A 16,182-nucleotide genomic window follows, 5' to 3' on the forward strand; every position below is an offset into this window, starting at 1 on the left:
TTTCATGTTTTCAGGATTACATTTACCCTATTATATTCTTCCTAAATGGAACTTCTTATTGTCCATAACTATATACTAACCTTTTATTACGTAGGTCACAATCTAATGCTAGTCAATAAATACTCTTTTCTTCTTCCCAGAGATGATGGTCAGAGCTCTTGAAGGAGACAAAATATTGCTTACAAAGAAGTGGATGCCATGTATGTAAAGGACTTAGGTGGTTAGCCCTGCTCCCTTCATGAACCTTGTTCCTGTGGCAAAAACCACCGTCACCTTCCCTCTGGGTTCTCATGGATACTGAAAGAGGAAGTTAGAGCAACTGTAACTCTGAGTAGATCAATTTTCCTTTTCAGTGTAGGGGGTTCCTTTTTATTCCATGCTCATAGTTCTGAAGTAGATATCGACAGATTACCTGGCTGGTGAGGTAAGCTCTGGAGGTGCCAGGCTGGGCCCAAACCTAGAAGCAAGTCTCAAGTTTATTAAAAGCATAGGGAAGTGCCTCCTTCCTGATCTCTAATATTCCTCAATTATTTATTTCAAGTTTCTTAAAATGTATTTATTTGAATGAAATAATTCAATTTCATGTCTCAATAGTGACTGTTTCATTAAAGTTTAGGAAAGTAAAAGTACACTGTTGGAGAAATTTCCAGAGCCTATTTAAATTTTAATGAGTTGGGGTTGGGGGAGGGTGGGAACCTAAATCTATCAAGCTACAAGGAAATAGGAAACAGAACTCCAAAGGGTCAAGAATAAAACCTCTTGGTCATTTTATACTTTAAAAAATAATTCAGTGATTTTTTTTTTTTTTTTAACTTTCAGATGTCAGGTGTGGTTATTTACTTAATCAACAGAATACCCTACCACACACACACACACACACACACACACGTGTAATGAAAAAAGGAAGACATTGACTCCCAGGCATTTTGCCCAGAAGAATGTATTATGCATGTCTCTTTAATATGTATTTTTGATGCTTTGACATCTTTGTGTGTTTTTTAAAATATATTTTATTGAATTTTTTACAGAGAAAGGGAGAAGAATAGAGAGTTAAAAACATCAATGAGAGAGAAACATCTATCAGCTGCCTTCTGCACACCTCCTACTGGGGATGTACCTGCAACCAAGGTACATGCCCTTGACTGGTGGAGGTGCCAGGCTGGGCCCAAACCTAGGACCTTTCAGTCCACAGGCCGACACTCTATCCACTGAGCCAAACCACTTAGGGCAACATCTTTGTTTTTCAAAATATATTTTCATTGATTTCAGAGAGGAAGAGAGAGGGAGATAGATAGAAGCATCAATGATGAGAGAGAATCATTAATCGACTGCTGCCTGCACGCCCCCTACCAGAAATAGGGCTCACAACCCGGGCATGTGTCCTGACTGGAAATCAAACCATGACCTCCAGGTTTGTAGGTTGAAGCTCAACCAACCCCGTCTGGGTAATGTTTTGACATCTTGGGACCTCGCTGACCCTAAAGGGACTACCCTCCCAGCGTTAATCTATTTCCATAGCCAGGAAATGACTCACCTGTAAGAGTGCCTTTCAGATGGAAACCAACCTATCCAAAGTCCACATACCCTAAAGCCTCTTTTATCAGGCTCTCACTACCTGAGTCAGAATTGCCCTGCCCTGATCACCTAGGGCCAGGTCCCTGACAACAGCCCCTAAGCACCAGGACCTGATAAAATCACGTACACTGGCAAACCCTAAACCTGTTTCCCTGCCTGGCCCATTCCTTCTTGCAGAAATGACAGCAAAGCTCTTGCCCATGTTTTCTGCTTGTTCCCTCTGCCTCTTGACTCTGGTGCTTTCTCATGTAACATTCCCCCTACCTCACCCCCCACCCCCACCCCCATGGTGTGGAATGCCCCCTCCTTTGGGATCTGTTAGTATAACTATCTTTTCAATGGCAATCATCTCCAATCCGGTGGCCTCACCACACCTAAATAACAAAATCTACATTTCAAAATAAGTAGACCTCTGAACCCTGACAGGACATGTCCCTGATTTATATGTAGGTCTCTTTACAACTTCTGAAAGGTGAAGTGCTTGTGATGAACTCAAATGATTCTCATAGTTAATTTGGACAATATCTGTTATTTTTAAAAGTTACTGAAATATAATTTATATACCATTAAATATACCCATTTAAAATGTATGATTCATGGTTTTTAGGATAGCCATACATTGTGCAATGACCACTACCATCTAATTCCAGAACATTTCATGACTTCAAATGGAAACCTTGTGTCCACTTCCTCCTCCCACCAACCCTAGGTAATCATTACTTACATCCTACCTCTATGGACATTTCATATGAATGGAATCATACAATGTGGCCTTTTGTGAATGGCTTTTTTTCATTTGACACATTTTCAAAGTTCATCCATGTAGCACGTATCAGTAGTTTATTCCTTTCTATTTATGTATCATATTCCACTGCAAGGGTATACCACATTTTATTTACCCATCATCAGTTAATGAACCTTTAGGTTGTTTACCCTTCTTTACTAGTATGAATAATTTTGCTATGAACATTCATGTACACGTTTTGTGTAGACATATGTTTTCAATTTTCTTGAGTTATACAAACTTGGAGTGGAACTGCTGGGTCATATGGCAATCATGTGTTATTTTTTTCAAAATTAAGACCACTCCTCTGCGTGACATTTAAGGAAATTGTAACCAGACAACAGAAACTTCTAAGCCCCCAATAACAACTCATATCTCATGGTGAGATAACGGCCTTGCAGCAGAAAAGTCAGATGTGAGTAACATCCTGAGACTGTATCATGTGCCAGTCACTGAGCAGCCTCTATGCCAATGTGTCTCTGTTCCTTTGCCTATAATAACAATCGCAATAACAGCTAACGTTTACTGAGCTACCACTCAACGTTAGCTTTCTGTTACTCAATGTTAGCTATTACGATGATTGTCATATCATTAGATAAGAAAAGGAGCTGGAACTACCAGTGACTAAAAATAAACTGCCTCGATTCCCCAGGAGAGATCTTACATGTCAGCCAAACCCCAGACTAATGGTCATTTCAGGAAGTGCAGGCAGGGACAGGCCCGACTGCAGTGAAAAGGAACCACACAGGAATCTCATGTACTTTTCACATACAAATTGTAGGCACATGTTTTCCAACATAGCTTATGTATTTCTTCAAACTAGAAAGGCTAAAAGGTAGTGGTTAGACATGAGTAGGAAGAAAACTGTTGTCAAGAAACAATATGTTGACACAATATCCAGGAAACAGTTCCGTTTAGCCTTTAAGAATGAAAGGAGAAGAAACGGAAAGCATGTCATATATACCTAATACACACACCCACTGACGGCTATGACCATGTTGGAAAGGTTCAATTGTCTTTAAGATGTGTTACCAGAGTAAGTGACATATGGCGAATACACAGAAAAATTATAGAAAAAATACTTCAAAATAAAGATTTGTATCCTTGAAAGAACTATTATAGTTTCAGTTACTGAGGACTTTCCCGATGTGGAGTCTTGACAGTGGCAACGGCACCAGGTTAGACACCATTGTTTTGGAGAGCGGGCAAACATCCTACTTTCCCAAGATGCATATGACAATGTTTATAAGTTATTCTTAAACAATTTGCTCACACGACAATACTCACTAACAAAAGGTAGCGTTCCTGTGCTGATGTGTTTCGAGCAGCTAGTTTAAGGATCTGTCCTTCCTTTATTAGTTCATTGGAAGGATTTACAATGTCTTCCTCTTCTCCCAGCATTTCATAAATCTCTAAGAGTTTCTTCAGGTTATCCTAAGAAATGAAAACAAAACACAGCAACATCAAATATAAGGAGGTTTCACCTTAGTGGTTTTAAGAATACAACAACCTTAGCTAAAATATGAATAACTCAGAAGCAATTGGAACTAAGTATAAATTTTGGTATAAAATATGTCAATTGTGAGGAAATTAAGAGAAGATTATTATAGATAACATTGAACAGTTTATAAACAATCCTTCTTGTTTACCTGCACCAATTCATTTTGATACAAACCTTAGGCAATATTAGGCTATACTACTGGCAATTATCTAAATAGAAGATGCCCGTCTCCTCTGAAAACCACTTACCATTTTTCTTATTGCACTATTGGAATGGCTTGCTGCTGTAGATATAATTTCCAGTGATTCTAAACAGAGAAAAATAAAATAAAATAAATGTATATTGTCCTTACCATGCTACTAGATAGCTGAATAACATATACTTTACAGTACAATAAGAAGAAATCTGAAAAAAAAAAAAAAAGCAGAAATCTGAGACCAAATATCTATAATAATAAAAGCACAATATGCTAATTAGACCAGAGGAAGCCAGGGCTACGATGGAAGCTCAGGGTACCGGGTGCCGGCCTGGTGGGGGTTGGAGGAACGCCTCCTCTCGCATGAATTTCATGCATCAGGCCTCTAGTACATAATAAAAGCAGGGGGCAATTTCCATTTACAAACTGGATACTTTCAAAAGTTCATTTGTAAGAAGATCAATACTTGGAACTTGGAAGGTATTTCCTCACTGACAATTATTAGGCTTACAGATAGATTTAATCCATAATGGAACTTTCAAAATCAGCAAACACCATATACGCTTGCTTGAGACAAGGCCCTCGGCCAGGTGCTTTCATAGGTATTAGGTCAATTACTCCTTATACAACCCTGAATGGAAAGTATATTCGTTCCATTTGACAGGTGAAAGAAATGGAGTGCGATGTGTCTTGGCTAAAGTGGCACAACTATGATATTGAAGGGCCACATTTAAACCTAATTCTTCTTCTTTTTTTTTTTTTAAATATATATTTTATTGATTTTGTACAGAGAGGAAGGGAGAGAGATAGAGAGTTAGAAACATCAATGAGAGAGCGTCATCGATCAGCTGCCTCTTGCACACCCCCTACTGGGGATGTGCCCGCAACCAAGGTACATGCCCTTGACCGGAATCGAACCCGGGACCCTTCAGTCCCCAAGCCGAGGCTCTATCCATTGAGCCAAACCGGACTCGGCTAAACCTAATTCTTCTGACTCAAATTCCTACAACATTTCAGTGGTATTATTTTATTCATTTTATGAGCAATTTAACCACTAAGTAGGACCAGCATTCTTTGGGCAAAGACAGCCATAGTTCTGGCCTCAGCCAATGCTGATGGAGGGTTTTGCTGCAGGGGTGGGTGGTATGGAGAGATGGCAATGGGAGCTCAAGGTCTGAGCAAGGTAGGAGGCCTGGGGCCCCAGGTGAAGCTGGGGAAGCGGAGGTCTCCTGCCAGCTCCACCCCAGGGAATGTTATCAATACTAAGTCAGATCCTATTCACTTCCTTCCTTTTCTATCTTGGGAATCCTGGTGGGTTAATTCTGTTACAACAGCCTCTTGGCTCTGGGCCAAATTTTCTGTCTTCTTTGTTCCATTACAAAACATATTGCACTTCCGATGCTTTCCTAACTTTTATGTCTCCCTCTGTGATTTCCTTAGGACTTTAGTTTAAGTAGCAACGGGAAATCAAAAAGAGTAAAAAAATATCACGTTGTCAATTTGATCATTTTTGACATTAGCACGTAAGAGGAAGTCAGAGTTTTTAAGTATAGAAGGAACTGAATCTTATTTACATTCTGGAGAACTGTGCTAACACGGACAATTCTGTGCATTCCACACAGAATCCATGGGAGAGGGGAACAAAGCAAGACAGGCTGAGCCACTGCCCAGGAGACCGATTTGAGGAGTAGCAGTGGTGGCTCCCTCCTCCAGCCCAACCACCAGTTCTGCCACCAACACCAGGAACTCAGGCCAGATGCATGGAAAGTGGAGGTGAAGTAAAAAGTGGAAGAAAGCAAGTCAGGAAAGTTCTAACAGAAGAGGGAGAAAGGGGAAAAGAGCAGTTCCTGTGGATCACTGACACTTGAATGGTGGGAGAATCATCAGAGACAGCCTGTGTTCAAAAAAATCCCAGGCTCCTAGACCAAAGACTGTGTTTTGTGCTCCTCGTCTCTTATCAAGGTACACTTATAATGGAAGATAAGAAATTATTAGAGGAAATAGCGATGCTTTAATATTATACACCAGTATTGTTAATACTTGTTGAATACAGGCCCATTTCTATTTCTTAACTTTCATTCTTACCTTCACAGCTAATAGATTAAAAAATATATATTTTTATTAATTTCAGAGAGGAAGAGAGAGGGAGAGAGAGATAGAAACATGAAGGATGAGAGAGAATCATTGATTGGCTGCCTCCTACATGCCTCCTACTGGGGATGGAGACTGCAACCCAGGCATATGCCCTTGACTGGAATCGAACCTGTGGACTGCTGACGCTCTATCTACTGAGCCAAACCACCTAGTGCACAAGAAAGTAACATTATTGAAACCTTTTAGTTTTAAAGAAAGCCTTTCATTTATTATCTAAAAGACACACATGACAAGTCTGTAAAATACTAGCAGACAACTAGCAGAATAGAAATAACATTTTCTCACGGGAAAATGTTAACTGACACTATATAGCATCATTTTATCTTCTGAACAGGTAAAGCCAACTCCACTTAGGTTATTTTGAGATAATAAATGCCATCTTATCTTTCTCAGTATGCATCAACCTATCTAATTAACCAGCAGCACTAGTAATTTTGATGGTTGTATTCTTTCTATGAGAATGTAATTGTATATTGCAATCCCAGATGTTTCTAAGACTGTAGTTTGTTTGCTTGTTTTGTTAATCCTCACCTTAGAACATTTTTTCCCATTGATTTTTAGAGAAGTGGGAGGAAGCGGGGGGTGGGGGTGGGGGGGTGGGAGTGTGTGTGTGTGTGGAGTGAGAGACATCGATGTGAGAGAGACACATCGATTGGTTGCCCCCTGTAGGAATCCAAGTTACAGGTTGGGGATCAAACCTGCAACCCAGGTACGAGCCCTTGAATCAAACCCACAACCCTACGGTGCACAGGCCGGCGCTCTAACTGCTGAGCCTAAGACTACAGTTTTATATTTCAGAGTTAATGATTAATGAGAAATGTGATTTGCATTGCTCTAAAGTGCTTGCCTAATTGAGATGCTGATAACATCATCCAGTGAGATTATTTTCTGGCACCAATATTTTCCTGAAGTGTCCATCAGATCTATATCTTACGTTGGAATCACAGCTGCTTGGCCACTACATTACCCCATAATGGAAAAGGGCGGGGAAAGCATTTACTTTTCGCATCATTCCAGTCTGGAGAGTCAGGGGGCAATTTCCGCAGGTAGTCCTTCAGGAGCATCTCATACCGCGGGATCCGCTGAACAGGCTCCAGCATGTGGTGCTGCAAGGTCAAGTTCCCACAGACTTTCTGTTTCTGTAATTGGAAAGGTTTGTAAAGAAAGATTTAAAAATTAGATTAGCTAGTCGAAAAATGTAATACAGAGCTTTCATCAAGGACAGTGTCTCCCTACAGAGTACGGTCTGTGTATCATCTGCCTTAGATATAACTGCTGTACTATTAAAAATTGGAATTTTCAACCCCATTCCAATCTATGAAACTACAATCTTTTATGGTAGGGGCCTGGGCGTGTGCATTGAAAACACCCCTGATTCTTCCACCTCAGTTTGAGGACAACCAACTGAGGGTAAGAACAGAAAGGAAAACCAAGCAGGATTTTCAGCAAGAAAATTCCAGATTGCTGGCAACCACTTCAATTAGTCATTACAAGTCTGTGTGAGGTCATATTATTAAATCATACTCTAGAGATTTTCAAAAGAAGCATCTACTATTTAATGAGCTTCACTAAGAAAAGATTTATTAAATGACTTTGGACTCAGCAGAAACTATTTTATAATAAGGCCACCAAAAACGTCATTTCCTTGGAACTTAAAAAAGACTACACAGATGACAAGTTCTGATCATTTCATTATCTGTCAGAATTTTTCATTAGGTCATCGCATTCTTTTCCATTAGAAACCAAACTCCATAAATAGATTTTTTTTTTCTGGGTGAAATTGAGTCTATAGCATTTGTTTTCAATAAGCTGTTGACATAAGAAAGGGAAAAGATTCCTTGAAAAGTAAGATGTGTTCTTGTTCATATGAAATAAAGCACGAATCTTCAACTCATACCATGATTAAGGCAAGGTTATATACAAGTGGTATAAGACACGATGTTAGCATTTAAAGCAAACAAGAAACCAAAGGCTTCACAGAGAACAGAGCATTTAACCTGAACTTGGATGAGGGCAGGCTTCAGGGGGAAGGCAGATGAGGAAGACCAGGAGGCAAGTGAAGATAGAGGGACCCTGGAGAGCAGGCCCAAGGCAGAGGGCCATGAAACATGGTCAATAAAAGGGAACAATGGAGTTTTGTAAGCAAATAATATATCTGTGTGGAAACAGAATGAAGAAGAAACAGTAATCTGGGGTAATAATGTCAAACTGAGTTTAGTATTGTTTCAGGTTTTCATGCATGGGAGTGATATCATTAGTGGTCTACGAAGATCAACCTACTGCAATAGGGCTTTAGGAAGATGTGGGAAAGCTAGTTTGGAAGTCATTATTGTAAACCAGGAAATGTAAAAAGAGCCTGAAATTAGCATGGAAGCTGAGGGGTAATGGCTTTGTTTAATAAATATTAATGTTATAAGTTTAGCTATCTCTTTTTATTTTCCTTAACATATTTCTCCCTCTCCCTCTCCCTCTCCCTCTCCCTCTCCCTCTCTCTCTCTCTCTCTCCTTCTCCCTCTCCCTCTCTCTCTCTCTCTCTCTCTCTCTCTCTCTCTCTCTCTCTCACACACACACACACACACACACCACACACACCACACACACACACACACACACACACACACACACACACACACTCAAAGATAACATTACTGATCCAAAAATTTGTACATAAAGAATCTGTGGTTCAGGAGAGTTAGGACAGCTTTCTAAGGCAGTGTTTTCCAAACTTCTCTCATGATGAGAATCACCTGGTGGAGTTGTTAAAATACAGATTCCTGAATCCCAACTAAGAAGTGCTAAACTAGAATTTTTGGGAACATATAGGTAAAATTGTATACTTAACTAGTGATCTAAGTATTGTATACTTAACTAGTGCTCTAAGTATTGTATGCTTAACTAGTGCTCTAAGTATTGTATACTTAACTAGTGCTCTAAGTATTGTATGCTTAACTAGTGCTCTAAGTATTGTATACTTAACTAGTGCTCTAAGTATACAATTTTACCTATATGTTCCCAAAAATTCTAGTTTAGCACTTCTTAGTTGGGATTCAGGAATCTTTAGTTTAACAACTCCACCAGGTGATTCTCATCATGAGAGAAGTTTGGGAAACACTGTTCTAAGGTAAAATGATTGTTAAGTGGCAGACGAGGATTCTAAATTAAGTTAGCTGATTCTCAATCCAACATGCCTTTCACGGCCCCATCATTTCCTCATAATATGGAAATGACAGACACTGCAGAGACAGATTTCTGATTTGATAAAATATTGACCACCATCACCAGCATCATGTAGTGAGCACTTATTATGCAACAAGCTCCATGGTAAGCACCTTGAACACAGTATCTCACAGGAAAAGAGAGAGAAGGAGGAAATGCAAAAGGGAGCAGTCAAGGGACACAGAATTCCCCAGAAACGTATGTGATCTAAAGAATTCCTTTTAAATATTTAAACTTTAGCACAGAATAGTTATTAACAACTTCGACTAGAGAATCAAATAGAAATTACTATGGTATTATTAAATTTTATTATTCAGGTGTCATAACATTTTTTTAAAAATCATACAAAGTCACAAAAAATCCCGAATAATTATGTTTCTAAAATATCAGGATTTATAACAATCATTCTTTTTAAACAATGTTCTTATTGATTTTAAGGAGAGAGGGAGGGAGACAGGAATATCAATGAGAGAAAAACTATAACTATCATTCTTTATATTCATTTATATTCATTTCAACCTCTAAAGGAAAGCAAGAGAGGCACAGAACTAAATGGGAATTCACTTCGTAATTTACATGGACCCTAATAAAAGCACTCTCTTGCTCTCAAAAGCAAATGGAGAATTTACTGCTCAACACATGGCATATGCTCAATATTTTAATTTTGCATAGATGGTTTTTACATAATTCAGAGTCGAAGGAATTTGGCTAGGTATCTCAGACAGATATCACAATCTAAATTTTATATCTAGAAACGTTATGATTTGTACAGAACTACTGATGCACAGCCTTAAAATAGTCATATTACCTGAATTTCTTCAACTACTGATTTGAACTGGGGAATACGCTCTGTCATGTTTTTAACCAATTCCACTGCGTTATCAAATCCTTTCACGTATTCTCCATACATTTTAAGGAATGGTGCCAATTTCTGGAGGATGTCACCAATTCTAGGGGTAGTTTCCCTGTACAAAATATAGAAACAAGTCATTAAGATTTCTTTTAGAATGAGTGAATTAACAGGACTTCAAAAGAAGTAATCACCTTTCTACACACACCCTGTACTTTATCAGATTCACTCTGCTATGAGATTGGTAGAGAATGAAGGAAGGTAGAGAATTAAACAAAGTTTAGGAATGATATAATAAAAAGCGATATTAAGAATCTTCAAGCTCCATAATATATCTTCACTAGTCAAAATAGTTTAAAGAGCAGAGATGAAATCCTTTTCAACTAAAATTGAAAATGTACACCTTCTATTATTGATCTTTAGCATAAAAATTTAGCCCAGATATTTGGCTACAGCTTTGTATAACATTAGTATTTCAATTTAAAAGCTGAATAACGCAGCATCTAGTATGACTGCCTTAGACATATCATTTGCTATTTACTCCTTACCATTCTTGCATTCGTTTCTCCAGTTCTGGCAATAGGAATTTACTATGGAAGGCATTTATTGATGAAATATTAGAAAAGATTTTATTCACCATCTCTGCTGGAAATGAGCCTCGATTGGCCTCTTCCAATAGTTTGCAATAAAATACCTGAACAAGAGAACAGAGCAAACATCACTTCAGATTTATTGGCTTACCACCTGGTGCTGTGCTGTGCACATAGTAGGTTTTTTAACAACTTTTTGTTGAATAAATGGAAAAATTCATGGTTCAAGAAATCAATCATTTTTTAACTATAGGACTGAATATGTGTTTTGGTTAAGAAGAACCAGGAATTAAAATTAGGAAACTTTGACACAAGGTAGGCTATGCCTCTTTTTAGGAGATGTTAACCTTTTTTGTGCCAGAGAATTTCCAACTGAGGTTAACAGAATTCACCCTTCCTACCCATAAGTAGAATTAAGAGATTAAAAAAAACACAAGAAAACTTTAAATTTGTATCATAATTGTGGCATTTTCCACTCCTGTTTATGTTTTGAATGATGTGTTTGTCCTTTAATACATATTGTCTTTACAGGTATTGTCATTTGTCAGCATACAACTCTTTTTTCTACTAAAACTGTACACAACTTGGGGAGGGAAGACATCATAATTTAGTTTTTATAGAAGAACAGGTACTTAAATCGGTGGATGAAAAAAGATTATTTCAGTTCTCTAATGTTTTCCTGCTTTTTAGTAAAAAATGACACAAAACTTGAAACACTGGTATGAGGACAAAAAGATCTTCTCCTGCACATGGATAATAATGGGTATCATAAAGACAAAAAAATATATCTGCAATCTTAGCTATACTCCACTAGGGCTACTATACCTCTTGCCATTCTGTTAAATGTAGGCAGAAGGAGGTCTGATCCTTCATAATGTCCAGATGGTTGTTAATTTTCTAAATTCACCTCCACTGCATTTTCTTAAGGCAAAAATAACACAAAATTATGTCCCTAGAGACTCCAATAGATAGGATATTATAGTAATTAAGAGTCTACACTTTTCTATGGTCGGTAACAATAGCTGAACAAGCTTATGTGGCTGGGGGGAAAAGGTGGGGACACATCCAATTTTTAAAAAAGACATATCTCCATTATGGGAATACCTAAAAGTTTCAGGTCTGTGATCTCCATGAGGAAAAAAAAAGTTGTTTAAAAGATACCAACTCAAAATAGATTGACTGACATGGAGAAATACTTTGGAAAGTAATACTTGAGTTGCAAACTCATTATTTCAAAGAACACAGCTTTAATTCGGCCCGTGGGGCTGCACGTAACAGGAACTCTAGGAACTGATGATAGGGAGCATGCACAGAATGACCTGCTCCCATGAAGTTTCAGTTTTTCCAATGGCAGAAGAGGGGCAATTCCTATAACTAACACTCAAGCATGGCAACTCTCTTCTAATAAGAGGAATCTGTATTAGCAGACAATCTACCAATTATCTTATTCTTTTATCACTGAAGCATGATTAAGAAACGTTAGTTTTCAACAGTTACTCTTACATTTTAAAATGTTTTCACGGAATTAGAATATTTATATGGAACCACAAAAGATCCCAAATAACCACAGCAATCTTGAGAAATTAGAACAAAGTTGGAGGAATCACAATACCAGATATCAGGCTATAATGCAAGGCCATAGTAATCAAAACAGCAAGGTACAGACATATAGATTAATAGGCCAGAATAGAGAGCCCAGAAATAAACCCACACCTTTATGGTCAATTAATATTTGACAAAAGAGGCAAGAACATACCATGGAGTAAATATAGTCCATTCAATAATATTGAAAACTGGACAAACTCATGCAAAAAAGAAACTAGACCACCTTCTCACACCACACACAGGAATAAACTCAAAATGGATTAAAGACTAAGATGTTAGACTCGAAACCATAAAATCCTAGAAGATATAGGCAGTAATATCTCAGACATTTCTCTTAGCAATATTTTTTCTGATATATCTCCTTGGGCAAGGGAAACAGAAAAAATAAACAAATGGGACTACATCAAGCTAAAAAGTTTTTGCACGGTAAAGGGAACAATCAGCAAACCAAAAAACAAACCACTGAATGGGAGGGCATATTCACAAATAGTACATCTGATAAGGGATTAATTTCCAAAATTTATAGAGAACTTGAATAATTCAACACCACTCCCTCCCCAAAAAACCCAAAAAAAACAAAAGAACAATCCAATTAAAAAAAGGGCAAAGGTCCTGAATAGACACTTCTCCAAAGATACAAACAGATGCTCAATGTTACTAGTCATCAGATAAATGCAAAATATCATCACAATGAGGTATCACCTCAACCTTGTCAGAATAGCTATCATTAATAAATCAACAAGTGTTGGTGAAGTTCTGGAGAAAAGAGAATCCTTGTGAACTGTTCGTTGGAATGAAGATTGGTACAGCCACTGCATAAAACAATTTGGAGTTACTTCAAAAGTTAAAAATGGAACTGCCTTGTGACCCAGCAATTCCACTTTTGAGAACATATCCCAAAAACTCAAAAACTAATTTGAAAGAATATATGCACCTCTATTTTCAATGCAGCATTATTTACAATAGCCAAGATTTGAAAGCAGCCCAAATGCCCATTAGTAGATGAGTGGATAAAAAAAAAGCTGTGGTACATTTACACAGTGGAATACTACTTGGCTATATATATAAAAAAAGAAGGAAATCTTACCTTTTGCAATAGAATGGATGGATCTGGTGAGTATTATGCTAAGTGAAATAAGCCCAGTCAGAAAAAGACAAGTACCGTATGATTTTATTTGTACGTGGAATCTAATGACCAAAATAAACTAACAAACAAAATAGACAGACTTATAGATACAAACTGACAGCTGCCAGAGGGGAGGGGAATTGGTGAAAATGGTGAAAGGTTAAGCAAAAAATAATAATAATTAAAAAGAAATAAAAAAATAAACCTCTTAAACACAAGTACCAGAGGAAAAAGGGGTGGAGGGAGGTAGAAAAAGGGGAATAAATGGTGAAAGAAGGAGACTTGACCTGAGGTGGTGAACACACCATATAATATACAGATGATGTCTTATAAAACTGTACACTGAAACCTATATAATTTTATTAAGCAATGCCACCCCCAATAAATTCAATTAAAACATAAGTAAATAAAAATAAAGAAATACCAGGAGGAAAAAACAACTTTCTTTGCAAATGTGCATCTGAAATAACACTCAAGGCTCTACCAGGATGAAAGTACAAAATGTGATAAAGTAGATTCACATATTCAACAAATACTGACTGTGCAACTTGACATTAGTCACTGTATTAACCGTTTCCTACAAGGCTGAGCAAGTGAACTCTCAATATCCCTTCTGGCCCCATGACTGCAGCCACTCAGGTCATGCTCATAAGGCTGAACAGCAAACAAGCCAAACAGAATCAGTGATCTATTCATATTAGTATCACATCAGAATCACAATCTCTCATTTAGATTAGCATAGAAACATAGCAGAGAGAATCACAATAAATGGTCAAGACTAGTGTTTAGGGTTGAAAGAATGGATAAAAGATACTTGTGGCTTGTACAGAAAGTCCGTCAGTCTGTTCTTTATGAAGTATAACACTTTATATTTACCAATGAATTCACTGATAAAGCTATAAATGTTATAAATTTCCTTTCACTGGCCAAAAATGGTCAGGTCCTTCTCTGTAGTTTCTAAAAACTTTAATTATCAAGTTAAAGTAATGTATAGTGCCGAAGATGAAAATAATCCTGAAATGGAAAATATTACCTGATCTAAGAGGTCCAGTCGGTTGACGTAAGCTCTTTCCGTAAGCAAAAGTTCATTGGCTATGTTGTGAAGTTTTTGCTCATTTGTCTCCTACAAATAGAACACATATGCACATATTAGGAAATAAAGCCTGGACAGTATTTCTCAAGTAATAAACACCTCATCAAATTTAATTAAATTTAATTTGATTAAAACAGTTTTCTCAAGCTTCTCACGTACCCGATTCCTTTCAGCCCTCAAGAAACATCCAACCAGAAAGTAACAAACTAGAAATGGGCAATTTTCTAGATATAGTGTGTAACAACTTTTAAAAAAAAGATTATTGATTTTTAGAGAGAGAAGAAGGGAGGAGAGAGAAGCATCAATGTGAGAGAGCAACTTTGATCAACTGCCTCTTGCACACCCCCTGCTGGGGATTGAGCCCTGAACCCTGGGATGTGTCCTTGTGTGGGATCAAAGTGGCAATCTCCAGGTTCACAATGACGCCCAACCATCTGACCCATACCAGCCAGGACCTGTAACAATGTCTCCTGTGATGCCTGTAGCACTCAGTTATCACTATCATCCATCTTTGCCTAGAAACATCTTTCAACTTTTCCAGTTCCCAGACACAATACTTTTCTTGCTTCTTCCCCCACCTCTCTTTGGACACGACTTCATCATTCTCTTAGTCATCTTCTATAATCGTCAGCTTTATGCACAAAACTTTTTGCCTTAACAAAAAAAACAAAACAACAACAACAACACAAAAAAACACAATTCATTGTGGAAAATTTCAATCTATAATAATAAAAAGGTAATATGCTAATTAGACTGGATGTCATTCTGGAAGTCCTTCCAGACAAAGTCGGGCGGGAGGAAAGCCCACTCTCGGGTGCCAGGGGAAGCACAGCTGGCAGCTGGGGGAAGGAAGGCCTACCCTTGCACAAATCTCATGCATCAGGCCTCTAGTCATATAGCAAAAGTAGAGAAAAGAGTAAAATGAACTTCATAGGTACATTGATGAGATTCAACAATTATGTTTCATCTATGCCACCTGCCTTCTTCTACCCATTTTGTTTTATGAGAGAGAAAGAGAGAGAGAGAGAGAGAGAGAGAGGGAGGGAGATCAGTTGCCTCCCATATGTATACCAACTGGGGATCAAACCCATGACTTGGGTATATACTTTGACATGGAATTGAACTCATCACCTTTTGGTATACAGGATGACACTCCAACCAACTGAACCACACTGGCCTGGGCCTTTTACCCATATTTTAAAATTAAATCCACAATTTATTATTATTATTTTTTTTTTTAAAGAAGAAAGGAAAAATGGAGTATTAAATTTCAGAAGTGAGAATGAGTGATTTATAGGTAGTTGAGGGAGAGGGGAACATACATGCCAGACAAATTATTTTATTTCAAATTCCTTTTATTTTTTTAAAATATATTTCTATTGATTTCAGAGAAGAAGAGAGAAAGATTGAAACATCAATGATGAGAGAGAATCATTGATTGGCTGCTTCCTGCACACCTTCACAATAGATGGAGCCCGCAACCCAGGCATAT

At 37.8% G+C, this 16,182-nt stretch overlaps 1 protein-coding gene across 1 annotated transcript in view; it reads right to left on the reverse strand.

Annotated features, from left to right (window-relative positions):
• The window catches only part of FGD4 (FYVE, RhoGEF and PH domain containing 4), a 206,620-nt gene that overhangs the window by 20,095 nt on the left and 170,343 nt on the right, over positions 1 to 16,182 (reverse strand). The window contains exons 5-10 of the mRNA XM_084877864.1: positions 14,631 to 14,720; positions 10,825 to 10,970; positions 10,235 to 10,391; positions 7,211 to 7,349; positions 4,109 to 4,167; positions 3,647 to 3,793 (exon numbers count right to left, since the gene is read on the reverse strand). Of these exons, the coding sequence (XP_084733990.1) occupies positions 3,647 to 3,793; positions 4,109 to 4,167; positions 7,211 to 7,349; positions 10,235 to 10,391; positions 10,825 to 10,970; positions 14,631 to 14,720 (738 nt within the window). The remainder of the gene's footprint in view (positions 1 to 3,646; positions 3,794 to 4,108; positions 4,168 to 7,210; positions 7,350 to 10,234; positions 10,392 to 10,824; positions 10,971 to 14,630; positions 14,721 to 16,182) is intronic.

The sequence above is a fragment of the Pipistrellus hanaki genome (assembly GCF_964339955.1).
Source record: "Pipistrellus hanaki genome assembly, chromosome: 3".
Taxonomy (NCBI): Eukaryota; Metazoa; Chordata; class Mammalia; order Chiroptera; family Vespertilionidae; genus Pipistrellus; species Pipistrellus hanaki.